The 18,877-nt window shown below is 27.8% G+C and overlaps 1 protein-coding gene across 2 annotated transcripts in view; it reads left to right on the forward strand.

Moving 5' to 3' along the window:
- The window catches only part of LOC100203006 (multidrug resistance-associated protein 1), a 111,912-nt gene that overhangs the window by 67,884 nt on the left and 25,151 nt on the right, over window positions 1–18,877 (forward strand). For both annotated transcript variants that reach the window (XM_065787787.1, XM_065787788.1), the window contains 3 exons: window positions 3,856–4,368; window positions 4,540–4,739; window positions 8,877–9,003. In XM_065787787.1, coding sequence (XP_065643859.1) covers window positions 3,856–4,368; window positions 4,540–4,739; window positions 8,877–9,003 — 840 coding nt within the window. The remainder of the gene's footprint in view (window positions 1–3,855; window positions 4,369–4,539; window positions 4,740–8,876; window positions 9,004–18,877) is intronic.

Below are 18,877 nucleotides of genomic sequence, written 5' to 3' on the forward strand. Positions count from 1 at the left end.
AAGCAACATTACGACGATGTGATAATGGTTGGAGGTTGGCTGCAAGAGCAGGTCCAACAATGTTTACAATACGTTTTTGCACCTTGTCTAAAAGAGAAAGGGCATCATTAGAAGATCCGCCCCAGATATGGCAACAGTATTCCATACAAGGCCGGATTTGAGATTTATAGAGATAGAGAATAGAATCCGAAGTAAGAAAGTGACGAGCTCGATAAAGAGATGCAACCTTAGCAGATGCTAATTTTGCAACTGATTTGATATATGGTTTCCAAGAAAGATTGGAAGTAAGAGTTAATCCTAGAAGATGAAGAGTAGGTGACTCATCGAGTACATCACCGTTCATAAATATAGGAAGATCTAAATTATTGCGATAACGATTGGCTGAAAAAAATTGAGTTTTATCTGAATTAAAGTTCACCAGCCACTGTGAGCCCCATGCTGTAGCAGAAGTGAGATCCTTTTCAAGCTCAAATGCCCCCTCCAAGCAATCAGAAGGTGTTGGTTTCTTATCACGACAAGAGTAAATGGTAGTATCATCAGCAAACAATGCCACCTTAGATGTGAGAATATCTGGAAGATCGTTAATGTAAATTAAAAAGAGTATAGGGCCAAGGATAGAACCTTGAGGAACCCCTGAAGTTACAGAATAAGAAGAAGAGTGTTGTCCATCGAGGACAACTTTTATGCTACGATTGGAAAGGAAGGATTCAATGATCTTAAAGATGTTGCCGGATACACCATAAGAAGAAAGCTTATGGAGAAGACCAGCATGCCAAACTTTATCAAAAGCTTTTGAAATATCAAGAGCGATGGCCTTAACCTCTCCACCTTGCACGATAAAACCTGTCAGTTATTACTGTTAGCAAATCAGCTGTAGAACGAGAAGATCGAAATCCATATTGATGGTCAGAAAGTAAGTTATTAGATTCAAGATGAGAAATTAAGTGTTTGTTAATTAAAGATTCAAAAACCTTGCTTATGATAGGAAGAAGACTAATGGGACGGTAGTTAGACAAATCGGATCGCTCTCCAGAATTTTTGAAGATAGGGATAACAGATGCCGCTTTCCAGCAGGCTGGAAAGCAAGACTCTGATAAGCACTTGTTGAATAGTTTTGAGAGTATAGACGACAGCTCCGGAGAACACTTCTGCAAGACAATAACAGGTATGTTGTCCGGGCCACAAGCTGTAGAGGAGTCTAGGCAGGAAATCACTTTAGATACAGATGCTGGAGTGATATGAATGTCAAGCAATGGATCAACCTGTTTGTTGGCAATATCAGGTAGAACGCAACTAGTGGAATCAAGAGATGATATTGATGAAAAGTTTTTAGCAAACAATTCGGCTTTGTCTTTAGGTGAGGTGACAAAGTCTAAACCATACAAGAGAGGTGGAATTATAGATTTGCCCTTATTATTGATATTATTAAAGATTCTCCAGAAGTCACGAGAGCCTAATTTTTGAGATGAGATACAAGATTTCATGAACTGAGAATAGCGGGTTTTGGCGTTAGACAAAACCTTTTTACAATTGTTTCTAGCAGTAATAAACAGACGTCTGTTTTCTGGAGAATTGTTTTGCTGATAAATATGGAAGTAACGGTTTCGATTGGCAATCGCAGCAGCACAGTGTGAAGAAAACCATGGAGGAGAGTGAGGCTTGACCTGGAATCGTAGAGAGGGAATAAAAGATTCCATGCCAGCCTGAATCCACGAAGTTATGTAAGAAGCACATTTGTCGACAGGAAGACGAAAGATTTCTACCTCAACAGAAGAAAAGTTACTTCGAAGACCTTGAATATTAGTGAATGATAGGTTTAGAGAACTTGGTGATGATGATGGTTTTTTGTGTTTTATAGTTTTTGGTACTTTATTCATTTTAAATTAGATTGAAGAACTTTACTCAAAGCATAGATAGTACTCAGAACACTGTTTAATAGCCCAAGCAATTGCCTTATTACTACTAATAAACCCTAAGCCGTAACAAAGGGCTCCAAATTTGGCCTCCGCAATGCACACCAAAAGTGCAAACATGGACACCATCCATGCGCAACATGGCACTGTTAAATACTTTGATATTTTTCTGCTGTTGATGGAATCAGCCTCTCTGAGAGCTACCACAGAGTTCGGGAAACCTGACTACCAGCCGGCCTCAGAACCATAAAACTGAGTTTTAGAGCTGTACCCTCATTAGGAGATAATAGAATGAGTTGCCTAGTCATAAAAACAGAGACACAAGCAAAACCCATGCATTGAGTCAAGAAGATCCAGCACTCAACATCCTAAACTGGAAACAATGTATTAATATACATCTGCGCCAGCCTAATAGATGAAGAAGGGGTGCGAGGCTGGTCAACAGATAGAATCTGTTTACCCTTTAAATTACCATTATTCTCAGTTTACTAAATATCGTATTTTGTCTCAGAAGTTAGGCTTTAGAGACTTTTAGAAAATCTTCAACAGCGTCATTAACAAAGGTCTAACATTCCATCTCTCATTTATGGGACTGATCTTAATACTTCTTCCAAGGATAAGGCAGAACTATTTGCAAAAATCTTTTCTTCTAATTCGAATCTAATGGCCACTCTGTTCCTTTCATTCCTATTAAACATGTTAACCCTTGTTAGACATTCAAACCACTCCAGCTTCCTTTGCTAAAGTCATATCTTGATTAAACTCTTCTACGGCGTGTGGTTCAGACAACATTCTTGTCATTGTCTTACAAAATTTTTTCTTCATAACTCTCTTCAACTCTCTCTAAACTATTTAATAAATCTTGACTGAGTCTTTTTTCCTGCCTGCTGGAAATTGGCATATGTTGTTCCAATTTTCAAAAACTCCGGTAAACATTTTGACCAATCAATCATCAGATCAGTCTTCTTTCTGTTATTAGCAAGGTCTTTAAGTCTTTGATCAACAAATTTCTTACATCCTATCTTGAGTCAAATAACTTACTGTTAGACAATCAGTACGGTTTTTAATCCTCTCACTCTACGGCTGACTTGCTAACTGGTGTGACTAAAATATTTTATTGTGCATTAGATAGAGGCAGAGAAGCTAGGGCTATTGCTTTTGATATATCTAAGGTTTTTGAAAAATTTTGGTATGGTAGTCTTCTCCATAAGCTCGTTTCATGTGGTGTATCGGGGAAAATTTTTGAGATCATCAAATCGTTTTTTTCTAACAGCTTTATTAAAGTCATCCTCAAAAGTCAACACTCTTCTTTATTTCCAGTCAATCCATTTGAAATGCAAATTTTGATGCTGAGAAAAATTTATCTACTTTAAAATGTATTTTTTTCAATAAACTGTTACCACCTGCTTTTCTTCTTTAATATGAATCATATTTATTTTTTGCCATAACAACAAAAAATACGAGGTAATTAAGGTAAAACATAAGGCTTATAGTTTTATAAAAGTAATATATGTAAATATAATAATTGTTCTTAAAAATCATGACTTATTCAAGAAAATAAACATAAAACAGTTACTGGAACCAGTCTCAAAAAACAAATCCATTCCAAGAGTATATGGTGCAACACTCTAAAACACCTATTTTCTAATATAAACAAACCATTGCTAAGACTGTTGCTAATTAAAAATTTTATCTTCATTACAAAACTTGCTATTTTAGAGTATTTTTAAAATCATTTGCTATAATGATCTATATATATTTGGGATGTAGAATGTTTGGGTTTTAAGAATATATAATTTTTGAAAATTAGATTTTTTTTGATTTTTTTTTTTAATATAGGACCACCTTAAGTCAATTGTTTATTTATTTTTTCGGTTGTAAATTGATTTTATTTTATTGTTGAAGAAATTTTTTTTTAATTTTTCTTTAAATAATTTTTTAGATAAAGTGGTCAGTATTTTTGATCTATCTAAGGTCTATTGGAATTTTCATGGTATTCTTTGCTCTTTTTCTCGGTTTAATAACAGAAGGGTTTTCACTTTGTTCACGCATATGGCTAGCTGATTGGAGTTCTAACAGCAATGTTTCACAAAAAAAACGAAATATGTATTTAGAGGTGTTTGGTGGATTAGGTATTGCTCAAGGTTTTTTTACTTGGTTACAAGCTTATATTATAGGATTTGGAGTAACGAAAGCATCAAAAGATCTTCATGATAAACTTCTAAAAAATGTTCTTCGATGTCCTATGCTCTTTTTTGAGACTACTCCAGTGGGAAGATTAATCAATCGATTTTCAAAAGATATAAACATAATTGATGAATCAATTCCAAAAAGTTTAAAATCTCTTCTACCATGCTTTTTTACTATATGCAGTGCTTTTGTTATTATTTCTTATACTGTTCCTTTATTTATTGCTCCTCTCTTACCAATTGCAGCTGTTTACATTTTAATTCAGGTTAGGTTATTTTGATTTCTTACTCTGGTTAGGTTATATACTTGACTTAATTTATTTATTGTCATTTTTATCTAATTATAAATATAAAATAAGATTATTTAGCCTTAGAAATTGTTGTTATCAAGTTTTCTGTTTTTGTTATATAATATCTTGTTTTTTTAATTTTTCTAGAGGGTTTATGTGACCTTTTCAGTTCAGATTAAGCGTATTGAATCTGTCAGGCGATCACCTATCTACAACCATTTTTTTGAAAGTATTAATGGTGTATCTACTATACGTGCATATTGCTTAAATGATGAGTTTATATCAGAAAATGAATCTAAAATTGATTTTAATCAAGAAGCTAATTTTCAGATACTTTGCTCAAACAGGTAATTTAAAAGGTAACTCAGCTAAAAAATAAATACTAAATAGAGACACAGGTAAAAATTAAATACTAAATACAGTCTTTCATTACAAAATATTACATTATATTTTTTCATTACAAAATCTTTTTTTTTTGTTTCCATTGCAAAATCTTTTTTTTTTTTTTGATTTATACAGAGTATGAAAAATATTTTTTTTTTTATTATAAAGTCTTCTTCTTATGATTTTTATAAATATAATGTTATTATAAATTTAATTTAAAGTTTATATAGTTTTCAAAATCAGCTCAATATTCGTAACATTATGCAGGTCATGCAGGGCCATCCTTAAGGGGGCAGAGGGGTTGTCTAACCCCCTAGTAAATTAATCATTTAGCATATTTGGATATAAATTGAATTTATAAATTGGATCTGTAGTTGGCAGTCTGTAAATGTTAGCCATCGAGGACTTTTTTTTTACAGCTCTTAGTTGGCAAAAAAATTTTTTAAGCCTGACTCGGCAAAAAATGTCATCCCACCCCTCCCCCACCTCACTGTGTTTCATCAACAAAGATTCATCAGAAATAAATGATCAAATTAATAAAACTTCAATTTATACAAAAATTAAATTACAGGAAGTTGCAAATGTCTTAACTACTGTAAATTTTCACACATTTGTGGAATTTGCTGACACTATTATAAAAAGAATTATTTAGAAATGATTACTTATGCTTTTTTTAAAATGTTTTTTTTAAAAAAAAGGTATTTAATGTAAATATTATTTGACTCATTTATTTTTATAGTTTTTTAGGAGAAACTTTTTTTTGTGCCTACATTTAGAAATTAATTCCGATTTTTTGTTTAAAAAGCATTCTTGATTTGCATGTGTAATTATTTCATATTTTTCTTGTAGGCTGCTTTAATGTAAGAACGGGCAGTTATGACGGAGCAGAAATTTGTGAATTTGTTGGACTATATATTTTAAATTTGTTAAGTAAAATAATCAATATAAAAGATTTAGGCCTTAATCGCGACGATGGTTTAATAGTAATGCGTAGAAAATCTGGTCCACAGCTCAATAAAGTTAGAAAAAATATTATAAAAATTCTTTAAAATATTGGCTTTCAAATCAAAATAAAACATAAATTTAAAAATTGTGAATTTTCTTGATGTCACATTTAACCTCTCTAATAATTCATATAAGCCTTTCAAAAAACCAAACGATGAATTATTGTATATTAATATTACCTCAAATCATCCACCCCAAATTCTAAAAAAAATCCTGATTTAAATTAATAACAGACTAAACCAAAACTTCTCCAATGAAAATGTATTCAATTCCTCTAAACAAATATTTGAAGATGTCCTAAAAAAAAGTGGTTTTAAAAATTTTGAACCAAAATTGACCCTGAAAAAAAGAATACAAAAAGACGAAATAGAACTAGAAATGTAATTTGGTTCAACCCCCCATATAGCAAAAATGTTTCCACTAACATAGGAAAAGTGTTTTTAAAATTGGTCAATAAGCATTTCCCGCCCTCTAATAAATTACATAAAATTTGTAATCGAAATACAAAAGTTAGCTACAGTTGCACAAAAAATATGGAAAGAATTATAAAAGGTCACAATAATGCTTTGTTAAACAAAAAAGAAATCGTAAATGAAAAAACTACAGAAAATTGTAATTGTGAACAAAAAAACAATTGTCCAATGAGTGGAAGTTCTTTATCAAAAAATGTGGTATATAAATGTGTTGTTTCCTCTAAGAATGTACCTGATAAACAATATATTGGCATAACAGATGGTGAATGGAAAAAACGTTTTGCCAATCATAAGCAATCTTTCAAAAATAAAAAGTATTTATAAGATACCATGCTGTCAAAATATATATGGGAATTAAAAGAAAAAAATGTTGATGATTTTATACTGAATTGGTCCATTCTTAAAAAAGCGCCTGCATATAACAGTATTTCCAAAAAATGCATACTCTGCCTACAAGAAAAATTTGAAATAATTACACATGCAAATCAAGAATGCTTATTAAACAAAAAATCGGAATTAGTTTCTAAATGTAGGCACAAAAATAAGTTTCTCCTAAAAAACTATAAAAATAAATGAGTCAAATAATATTTACATAAATTACCCTTTTTTTAAAAAAAAACATTTTAAAAAAAGCATAAGTAATCATTTCTATTCTTTTTATAATAGTGTCAGCAAATTCCACAAATGTGTGAAAATTTAAATTTTCACACATTTGAAAAATAAAAAAAAATTTGTGAAAATTTAAATTTTCACACATTTGAAAAATAAAAAAAATTTTTAAAAAAAGCATAAGTAAATTAAAATAAATAGTAAGTAAATAAATTTGTGTAAACTTTGAATTAACTCAATAATCATAATAAAAAATAAAATAGAAAACAAAAAGTAAAACAAAAGGATATATTTAAATATTATGATGAGAGAAAAAAGATGAAATCACTTGAATAATAGCAACAAATGTAAAATGCAACAATAATAAAAATAATTAGCTACAACACCACAAAAAAAATGCACAGCAATATAAACAATACACATACTTTAAATGCTTTAGACAAGTCAATCAAAATAGCACCAGCAAATGTTTTAGACAAGTCAATCAAAATAGCACTAGCAAATGGCAAATGTTGAAGTAATAATAAGTTTATTTTCTTTCAGTAGAAAAAAAAAACGGTTAGAAAAAGGAACCTCAGCTTTTTTGTATGTTGGTTACATTTAAATACATATTAAGTGACTTTTTCTGTAACATAGCTCTATTTTTTTATTATTATTGTAACTATAAACTAAAATACATATTATTATAACTATAAAGAAAAAGGAACAATAGAAAGGTATAGCTAAAGCTATTCATAATAATTAAAACTATAACAGAAAAAGAAAAAATAGCGCATAAATTTAACTATACACATATATAATATATATTTTGGTAGATCTATGTTGTAAATTTTATATTTTATTTATTTTTATTAATTTTTATAACTATTATTATTTTAATTTCTATTCATTTTTATTTTAAATTTATTACCCATTTATAATTTGTATACATTCTCATTTAGGTTTATAATTAGTTTAATTTTTTTTAAAGATTTTAAACTTAATATTAAAGCGTTTTGCCTCACTTGAATAAAACGTTTTAAAAAATAAGTTTTAATCAAGTTTGTTACGTTTTTAATTGCGTTTGAAACAAATAAGTAATTTGTTTCAAACGCAATTAAAAACGTAACAAAAGTAACTTTTACTTAGAGTTTAATTAAAAGAAAGCATTGTTATTTAAATTTTTTTTTCAAGGTTTAGATTCCACATTTTGTTATAAAAATGACTTCCCTTATTCTTAAGACTTAATAAAAATGAGACAAAAAAATGACGATCTTTTTTAAACTCCTGTTTCATTGTATCACATTATATTTAAATGATAGTTGCTAAAATTTGTCATCTTATAAAAAAAAGAATCAGAATCAAAATAATGACCATAACGATGAGCTCTCAATGTTAAAATATGTTAAAGCCTACAGTTACCTAGCCTATGTATTTTAAACACTAACAACGCACATTAATATAAATTATCATACATTAATATAAATCTAAATCTTTTTTTTTTATTTTAAATATTTTTAAACCTCTTACACATTTTTTTAAATGTTCTTAAAAAATGTGGGTTTGATAATTTTAAACTAAAATTTGACAATCATAAAAAGCAGAAATTTCTACTTTAGAGTAGGATATGTTTGTATTTTAGGGTAGGATATGTTTGTACTTTAGGGTAGGATATGTGAAAGTGTCTTTTAAGTGACTTTCTAAAAATCTCTTTTATTCTAACAAATAATGCAAATGATTATCATGAAGCCATAAACATAACAAGATAAAAGCAAGCAAATATATAGCAAACATATATAAACAAGCAAGAAAAAACAATATTTTAAAGCAAAACCAAAAATAATAAATATGAATAATAAAATGATAAAACAAAAATGATAAAATAGTAAACATAAAATTAGGTTAACATAAAAGATAATCTTAGTCAATAATATTAAAAGTTTAAGTAAAAAAAGGAAAGATAAATAAAAAGGTAATAAATGATAAAAATGAATAAAGTATTATTATGTAAAATCAAGTTTATTTTTACTTCAGATGGTTGGAACTTTTGTTAGAAACATGTGGCAATCTTATTACTTTTTGTACAGCAATGATTTGTATTAGTCAACGAGAAAGGTTAACACCTGGAATGGTTGGCCTATCTATTTCTTATGCACTGCAGGTTAAAGTTAATTCTGAGTAAAGGTTTTAAGTAAAATAAGTTGTTTTTTGTTAAATAGAAAGTTATTTTATTGCAAAAAGTTTAAAGTTATTTAATAATAACTTATAAATTGTTATAGTATAGATATCTCAGTAACATGGTTATATAAGGAACACAATCAAAAGTTCTTGCATCACAAATTTTAATTTGTTGCTTTTCATGATAAAATAAGCCCTAAACACATTCTTGGTAGTACTATGTTTAACTTGTTTCACTATGCACCTTGCTTTTAAGGTTGTGTTGCAAAGTTGAAGAGTAATATTTTTAATAAAATTTTTATGAAAATAAGTTCTTTTTCTTTACTGTGTTTGAATACAGTTAAAAATAAAATAAGACACTAAAGAAACAAGTATTTTTTATTCAATGTTTATGGCACCCCATATTACATTTTTTTACCCCATATTTTAATTTTTTTAACCCTCTTTCATATTTTTTTACCCCATATTATATATTTTTTATCCCATATTATATTTTTTTACCCCATATTATATTTTTTTGCCCCATTATTTACTTCATTTTCTCTTAAAGTAAAATTTTTTCCTCTGTCTCAACTATAATATAACCTTTTTTCGAATATTTTAATCTTTTTTTTTATGTATTTTTACTTATTACTTAAAAAAAACTTCTGATATGCATTGGCAATATTGGCATGGTAGACCCCACACCTGGTATAATTGCCCCTGGGTAAATTACTTCTATTATTCAACATTAATATATTAACCAATGTTATGCTATCAGTTTATATATCAAACATATTAAGAGTTGTCATCAAATAAATATTCAACAGCTAGTTTTGAATTGCTTTTGAAGCTTTTAAAAAGAAAAAACTTACTATATTTATGTTTATGTTCTGTAATATTTTAAATATAATCTCTGATGCAGCATGAGCTCAGTTATTAACTAGTGACCTAAACTATAAAATTTACACTCATCTTTATCTCTAGTATTCTGTTAGATGTAATAATATTCTGAATACATTTCTAAAATATCCCCATCAATGTTTTAAAGTACTGGAAGTAACTTCTTTTAATAGAAGAAACAACTTCTTTTAACTACTCTGGGTAAGGATAGGTTTAGGATCATCATTATGACCTTGCTACTAGTATCATGTAACCCAGTACTTCTTATACCATGCTCTGCTGCCTTGTAAGGTTTGCTTTTTTGAGGCAATGGCCAAGAGAAATGAACTTTAAATTAAAACTCCGCCTTTTTTGGACACTTAGTTGAATAAAGTCTAGAAATGTTATTTTGATAAAAATACTCATTTTGGGCAGATGTTAACTCAAGGATGAGGAAAGGCTATAGTGTCTTGATAAAAATACTCAATTTTGGGCAGATGTTAACTGCATTCAGCTACTGTCTTGTAGAAGGCCTCCTAGGCAAAGACTTTAGTAATAAGCATAATTCTGTTAATAGAATTAGAATAGTTTTGTTATTCAGCTTTGCCTCCCTTCCTTATCTATTAGGCTGGCGTAGATGTAATTCAGTGTTACATTGTTTCCTGCCCAGAATAAAGAATGCTGGATCTTTCTTGCTCTACTCATTGATTATACTTGTGCCTTTTTGATAGTGGCTATGCAGCTCTTTTTTTTATCTCCTAGGGTACAGCTCTAAATCTCAGTTAAATGGTTCTGAGGTTGGCTGGTAGTAAGGCTTCCCAAACTCTGTGGTAGCTCTCAAAGAGGCTGATTCCATCAACACCTGTAAAATACTAGATTAATAAGTGTCGTGCTGAGCATGGATGGTTTCCATGTGAATGCTTTTATTGTGCACTATCGAGGCTAAATAAAAAGCCCTAAATTATGACTTGGGTTGATTTGCAGTACTGAGACAACTGCACAGCTTATTGTTTGAAATGCTGTGCTTCATCTATCAATGAGTCAAATTCTTTTTTAATTTACGCCATGCTTAAAGTAATCAAAATATAAAACATAAAAAACCAGTCCAACCATCTAACTGTTTATACATATTTGATTTTATATTGTTATTATTATTGTTGTTGTTGCTGTTATTATTATTAAAATTACAAAAAATTACACAGAGAGTAATTACCAAAAAAACTAAAGACTTGAACTGAAAAGACTGAAGGATAACTCTATAACAGTTAAAATTTCTTCTGTCAATTTTGTTTTTGAACAAGTTTAAAGTTTCCATATTGATAGTTTCGTAGTTCAAATTATTTTCAAATTATTTTTTTTTTCAATTTCAAAAATGGCAAGGTTAATTTTGGTGAAGAATTTTATGGAGGTTCCGAATCTGCAAAAAACAATTTTTTTAATTATGTCTTGCTGGGTGGGTCAGCGCTGTTTTGAATGGAAAAATGACTAAATTGTGGCTAATTAACAGGGCAAAACCATAAGTAAAAAAAAAAAAAAAATTAATTTTTGATCAACTCAATAATTATTGAACTTTAAGAAAATTGAATTTTTAGTTCAAAAAGTCGTAAAAATTAACACAGAAAAGGAGTTAAGAGTATTTTTACAAAAATCAGGCACTTTTTTCATATTTTAGACAAAAAGTGTTATGGTAAAGTGTGTTGTTTATTTCCTATTTTTATCAAACTTTAAAAGTAAGGGGAGTTCATTTTTATGGGGATTTTTATAGGGAATCTGAATCTGAAAAAATAAATAAAGATAAAATGTGTCTTGTTGGTGGGAACGCTTAGGTTTCAAAAAAAAATGACTAAAAAATGAATAATTAAAGAGAAAAAATTATAAATTAATTAAAAAAAAAAATTTTTTTAATATTTAATAAACTAAATATATACAATGTTGAAACATATTTTGTTAAAAATAATTAACTAATAGTTAGTCAAACACTTTTGTTATAACAAACAGTATATTATATACTAATACATTTTATAATACATATTATATAATACTGATATCTTTATTAAAATTTACATATAATTAACAATCAATAGTTTATAAATTTTGCCTAAAATTTGTGAGTCTAGGTAAATTATACTTAGAATTGTTTGTGCTCATAAAACCACTACTGATTTCTTATGCTCTTATATATTCTACTTGCTTGTCATGGGAATATGTTTTTTCACAAGGAATTTAATTGGAATAAATATGTAAAGGTCTCTTTAATGCAAACATGCAAACAAAAACTTTGAAAAAGTGACTTTAGGAGAACCACTTATTGTTTTGCCAGACAAAATATTAATTGATCTTTTGGCTGATCAGGCTTACAAACACAGAATTGTAACAGCAATAAGATCGGAGTGTTACTTGAAAATTTATAAACCTTGAAATAGGTCCTATTTCTCACTCCAGATGGCTCACTACAGCCAATCATTTTTGTAGACTGTGGTTTTCGATTCATTTTCTAACAGAAAAAAATCTCAGAAATCTACATCTTATTATTGAATTTATAGTTGGTGTGTATTTTCCTTGCTGGTTTTAAATAGAGGTAAAACGCTCCTTGTTAGATGGACCTTAGCATATTTTATTCCAATTGAAACAACTAAAATATAAAAAAAGGTTATTGCAATAGAATGAAAACTGTAAAGAAATCTGCATGGTTTTCATTTAGTGAATGCATTATTCAGACTCTTTTGCAACCCGAAAATGAAGAGAAATGAAAGTTAGGAGTTGCTAGAAATTAGAAAGGATGATAATACTCAGTTTGGGAGTTTCAGTAAGAATTCGCAAAACCCCATTCATAAATACTGATGCTGATAAATTGACCAATCAAATTGAGTGGAAAGATATACCAACCACTACTTACCACAAGCTTCAAAACCCATGAAGTCAGAAAATATTTTCACGAGCCTATGGTTGTTCCAACTCGGCCATGCCATTCCCAATCTATCAAACATCGCATTAAGCAGGTTTCTTTTTTATACAATTACAAGAATATAATAACTTATTACAAAATTTTTAAAAAGTTTTTGTACAAGTCTCTGTAACCTATATTAAACATTCAAAATAATTTAGTCATTAAAAAATTTTTAATAAGTTGACTTTTTAATTTTTTAAAATGTGACATTTTCATAAAGTTCAACATATGATAATTAAAAATCTGGACAAAATTAGAAATGGTATAACTTTTTAATGGAGTCATCTTTTTTAACAATTTAAAAAGTATAATAACAAAAAACATCTAAATGATAAAAATAAATAGATTTATAAGTTTTTCATGCCATGACAACAAACAGTGTCTACTCTTGTAAATGTGGTGGCAGCAAGCCGATGTACACAATCGATTTTTTTAATTGAAAACTCTATCCGCTTTTTAAGTTTGTCTAGGTTTTCAGCTTGCCAGTTTTTTATTAGCACATTAGCAGGATTATGCTCTTTTGGTACAAATTCAATATTTTTTGCTTTAAGATAACTTTGTACTTTACATGAATAATGCGATGAAGCTAGATCAGACCAAAAAACAATATTGTCATTTGTATGATATTTTTCAATGAATTTCTCCAATCTAACAAGACATTTTGAAATATACACATCTTCATTGACTGCTTGGCCTGGCGGAGCAATGTACTGCTGAGAGATTCCCTTTGTAGAGAAGGCAATCCAAACAAGTAATTTTGGCTCAAATTTGTCTTTTCTTTTTAACCTTACATCATTTGATGCGGCATTTATGTCAGAAGAGTAAAATCCAGCATTTCCAGAAATATTAGTGTTGCTCAAATAGAAATACGATAATAATAACAATTTTTAATCAAATAGAATCAAATAGAAATACATCAATAATAACAATTTTTTTCCGAAAAATCGAAACCAACCTGCGGCACTTTGAACAAACAGCTGCTTTTTGAGCCAGTGTTCTTTTTGGTGTTTTAGTTTTTTGTTTATAACAAATGCTAGTTTTTTGGTGAATAATTTTGCATATGTACGGTTGTGATACATGAAATTGCTTTGCAAGGCCACGCTGCGAAATACCATCCTTTTGATCAATCGATTTTTTAAGGCGCTTTATCTCTTTTGCAGGCATCTTTATTGCTTGGCGACCACTTCCGACTTTTCTTTCTGGTCCTATATTGTTCCCCTTTCTTTTAAGTATATTATAAATAGTAGATTTTGGTATGTTCTCCATTTGAAAATGATTTACAATAAAGTTTTTGTTGTCATCCGGATGCAAGTCCAAAAATCCGTACACTCGTTTTCTAAGGGAGTCTCTGTTATAAGCTTTTTTTTTTCATTTTTAATTATTCCTAAATAAATTATTTTTTAATAATACATTTAAAGAATTAAATTTGCAACAAAATAGATGTGATTGCAATTATTTATAATTTTTCCTTTGTGTTTTTATATTTACACTAACTTTTTCCAGATTTTTAGTTATCACATGTTATATATTGAGTTTAGTACAAATTTAAAAAAAAAAATTTTTCATTAATTTATAATTTTTTCTCTTTAATTATTCATATTTTAGTCATTTTTTTGTTAAAATCTAAGTGTTCCCACCTACAAGACACATTTTCTCTTTATTTATTTTTTCAGATTCAGATTCCCTATAAAAATCCCCATAAAAATGAACTCCCCTTACTTTTAAAGTTTGATAAAAAAAAGAAAAAAACAACACTTTACCGAAACATTTTTTGTCTAAAATATGAAAAAAGTGCCTGATTTTTTTAAAAATACTCTTAACTAAAACTCCTTTTCTGTGTTAATTTTTACGACTTTTTGAACTAAAAATTCAATTTTCTTCAAATTCAATATAACAATTATTGTGTTAATCAAAAAAATTTTTACTTATGGTTTTGCCCTGTTAATTAGCCACAATTTAGTCATTTTTCCATTCAAAACAGCGCTGACCCACTCATTTAAATTATTTATTTTTTTTGCAGATTCGGTTTTCCATAAAATTCTTCACCAAAATTAACCTTGCCATTTTTGAAATTGAAAAAAAAAAAAATCGAAATACCCTAATACTCAGTATATAAAAAATATTTTGCCTTACATTTTGGAGTATCTCTAGTTAACCTAAAGCTGTTATTTTTACTCTTTTTACTGTCCGATACTTGTGGAAAAAAAAAATGTTTTTGTAACAAAACTTTGTCACAACTATTTACTATTCTGAGTATTTGTGTTAGGAATCTCCAAGTTCTTCAGTCTTCAGTCAGAGTCTTTTCTCATATTTCAATTTTTTTAAAGAAGGAACCGTTTTGGTTGCTCTTTTTTGAACTTCTTCTAAATGGTTTATATCTTGTTTTTGGTAAGGATTCCAAATCAAAACAGCATGTTCCAAATGTGGTCTCACAAGCGATGTATAAAACATTTTCCTGGTTGGAACATCCAAATTCCTAAAAGCTCTATAAACTATACCCAAAGTTTTGTTTGCATTTTTTTTTCTGCTTTTATTACTTGGACCATTTTAACTTATTTGTTATAAAGATACCCAAATCATTTTTTATTTTAGTTCCTTTTTGTTCTATCAGTTCATTAGTAGTATTGACGTTTGTCATAAAATACTTGAATTTTTTTTTTAAAGTGTATAACCTTGCATTTTTTTCCATTAAAACACATACTTTAACATCTGCCCATTAATCAAAATACATAGCCAACAAAATTGAACCCTGAGTAACTTGGCTTAAAACTTCTTTCAACTTTAATGTATGCTGACCCAAAACCACTCTTGGTCTTCTATCAGATAAAAAATTGTTAAATTTTATTTTCATTGAAGAGTTTTGAATTTTGTGCATTAGTTTTAGGTGTGGTATCAAAGGCTTTTGCTAAGTCAAAATTATTGTTTAGTTCTTTATTTCATCAATTGTTTCTAAAAGTAAATTGGTTATACAAGATTTATAAAAAACAAAGTTGTGTTGATTTTTTTTAATGAGATTATTTTATAGAAGGTGATGCAACATTTTATCACAAATAATTCTTTCAAGCGTTCAGCAAACAACTGATGTAATAGAATTGGCCTGTGATTTGTCGGATCTATTTTACTACTTTCTTGAAAATAGGTGTCACATTTGCTATTTTTCATTTGTCAGAAGTATTTGCATTACTGTAACTTTTTGTGAAAGTTAAAGAAAGTGGGTATGGTAGAGCAGCACTGCATTTTTTTAATATAATTAACGTTGCATCATCAATCAGTTTTTTACACTTTATACATTGTATTATATATAGTTTCTTTTTTAAATTGATTTCTTTCTTTAATTTTCTTGTTAGCCATAGTGGGCCAAACTTTGTACAAACTTTTATTGATGGTACAAAATTTGCAACTGATTTGTTATAGGTTTCAATAAACAGTTTATAATATTAGAATTTTTGTTTAAAAACAATGTTTGCAAATTAACTTCATTATAAAATTGTGACATTGTGAAATTAGATTTTCTGTCTAAAAATTTTTTATTAGTTATATTTGAATGGATAGTCTTATATCTTTAATATAAAATCATATATCAATACATATATATCATGACATCTATTTGAATCGCCCAATAAAGTTTCCTATCTTATTTCAGGGATTCTGTTTTTATCAATTATAACCAAGTCTATAATGTTTTCCTTTTTAATCTTGTTTAGTTGAAACATTGGATTAAATACCATTTGAAATAGGAAACATTTGTTTAATGTTGTAACAAAACCATTTTCAAATATACTTTCAGACAAATGCTCACTAAAACCATATTAGTTTCATTTAATTTTAGGTAAATTAAAATCTCCATTAGTTAGAAGACAATCTGCTTCTTTTCGACGTTTTTACTAATTGTATTGCTACATAAATGACATCATTTACTGCTTATTTAGTTCTGCTGTTGCGTTTGGTGGTCTACTTGGTGGCCTATATTTATTTACTTGGTGGCCTACTTGGTGGCATCCCGAAAAAATTGTTCTACTTGCTACTTTTATTTTATACCAAATAACGTTAATAAAATAAAGTACTTTATAAAATATGGTATTTAAAATTTCTGAAATTCAATAGTTTTTTCAATAAAAATACAAATGCACCCCTCTTTTGCTATCATTACGGTCTCCTATATATATATATTGTAGCCAGTTAAGTCTAAATATGTACCAGAGTGAAACCAAGTTTCGCATTATAACATTCCATTATAACATAAATATTTGATGTAATAACTTTGCCCAGTCAAATTATTTCTTTTAATAAGTTAAAAGAGACAATTTGACTGGGTTGTTAATAGAAGTTGCATTTGTATACCAACATTTTATGTTGCTTAATTGATTTTTTTTATTTAGAGAAATACAATTTTTTTTAACATAGTTTAAAAAAAATTCAACATAGGTTTACTTGTAAGTTCAATTTTTGAAAGTTTAAATTTGAAAGTTCATTTTGGTTTTTTATTTGGCTATTTTACTCTGATTTTTTTAACTTCATTATTCTTGATTCCAAATGGAAAGGATTTGTTTAATTCCCCTTTTGAAGTTAATTCTTTATTTAATTGAATGCTTTTCAAAACGTAGCTTTTTGTAATTTTTTTTTTTTAATTCATTCTAATCTGGATAAATCAAAACTTTTTTGAAATTTTCATAATCTTTTAATTGATTGGCAGCTTTTAGTATGCTAAATTTATCTGAACTGTTAGGTAATTCAAGCAACAAGTATGCTACTTGTTTCTATTGATGTTTTATTTTTTATTTTTTAATTTAATAAATTCCTTTTATTTTTGTTAATTTTTATTTCACAATAATTTTTATTTCACAATAATTTTTATTTCACAATAATTTTTATTTCACAATAATTTTTATTTCACAATAATTTTTATTTCACAATAATTTTTATTTCACAATAATTTTTATTTCATAATAATTTTTATTTCACAATAATTTTTATTTCACAATAATTTTTATTTCACAATAATTTTTATTTCACAATAATTTTTATTTCACAATAATTTTTATTTCACAATAATTTTTATTTCACAATAATTTTTATTTCACAATAATTTTTATTTCACAATAATTTTTATTTCACAATAATTTTTATTTCACAATAATTTTTATTTCACAATAAAACTTTTAAGAATCTTCTCATCAAATTGTTTTTTATTTGCAGCATCAAATATAAATAAATCAGTTAAATTTTGTGCACCAAAAACAATAGCATTTTCATATCTTTTAACTCCGTCTTTCATTAAATCTATAATAACTTTTGTGTGAAAGCTTTATCTCTTCTGAGGATTTATTGCTATTTTATTAAATAATTTGCTCAATTCAAAACACTGTCTTTTTTTTTTTTCTTCTAATATTTTAACTCTTGTTGTTAACAAAATGTTTTTGCCCTCTAAATTATTAATATTAGCTAAATTTTTAATGTCTTTAATTCAGACATTCTAGTAATTAATTCTTCAAGTTGCTGCCTAAAAACATGATTCCTCTTTGGTGCCATTTGATAAATGCTCTATACTAATATACTATTTATACCTCCACACTAGTATAATGATTAGTTTATAAAGATAAAACAGTTAAACTGCTTAAATGCTAAACTGTAGGTTTTAAAAACACAACAGCCATATTTAATTGTGCTTTTTTTTTCTTTAACAAATATTTGTGGTCTTTGAACTTACTTTCCATCAGTTGGATCTTAGTTTTTCCAAAATTCACCAGAAATGCTTGCTCTTTGTGAGACTAATTTCAGAGGTAAATAATGAGGCACATAATAATACTATGATGTTTTATAACTTACCACTGAATTTTTATTCTATAAATAAAATAATACTCTGTTGCATAAACAACATACATGCTAAGCATGATGCTTTCAAAGAAACTTGACAAATATAAACAAGAAGTTAGATAACATTTGACAAATGATTTATCAACCTCTTTTAGACTAGCGAAATTGTATTTAATTGCATAATAAAATTGTGTTTATTAGTAAATTAAACGAATACCTGAATATAGCTATTAAA

Source organism: Hydra vulgaris, chromosome 01, assembly GCF_038396675.1.
Source record: "Hydra vulgaris chromosome 01, alternate assembly HydraT2T_AEP".
NCBI classification, from domain to species: Eukaryota; Metazoa; Cnidaria; class Hydrozoa; order Anthoathecata; family Hydridae; genus Hydra; species Hydra vulgaris.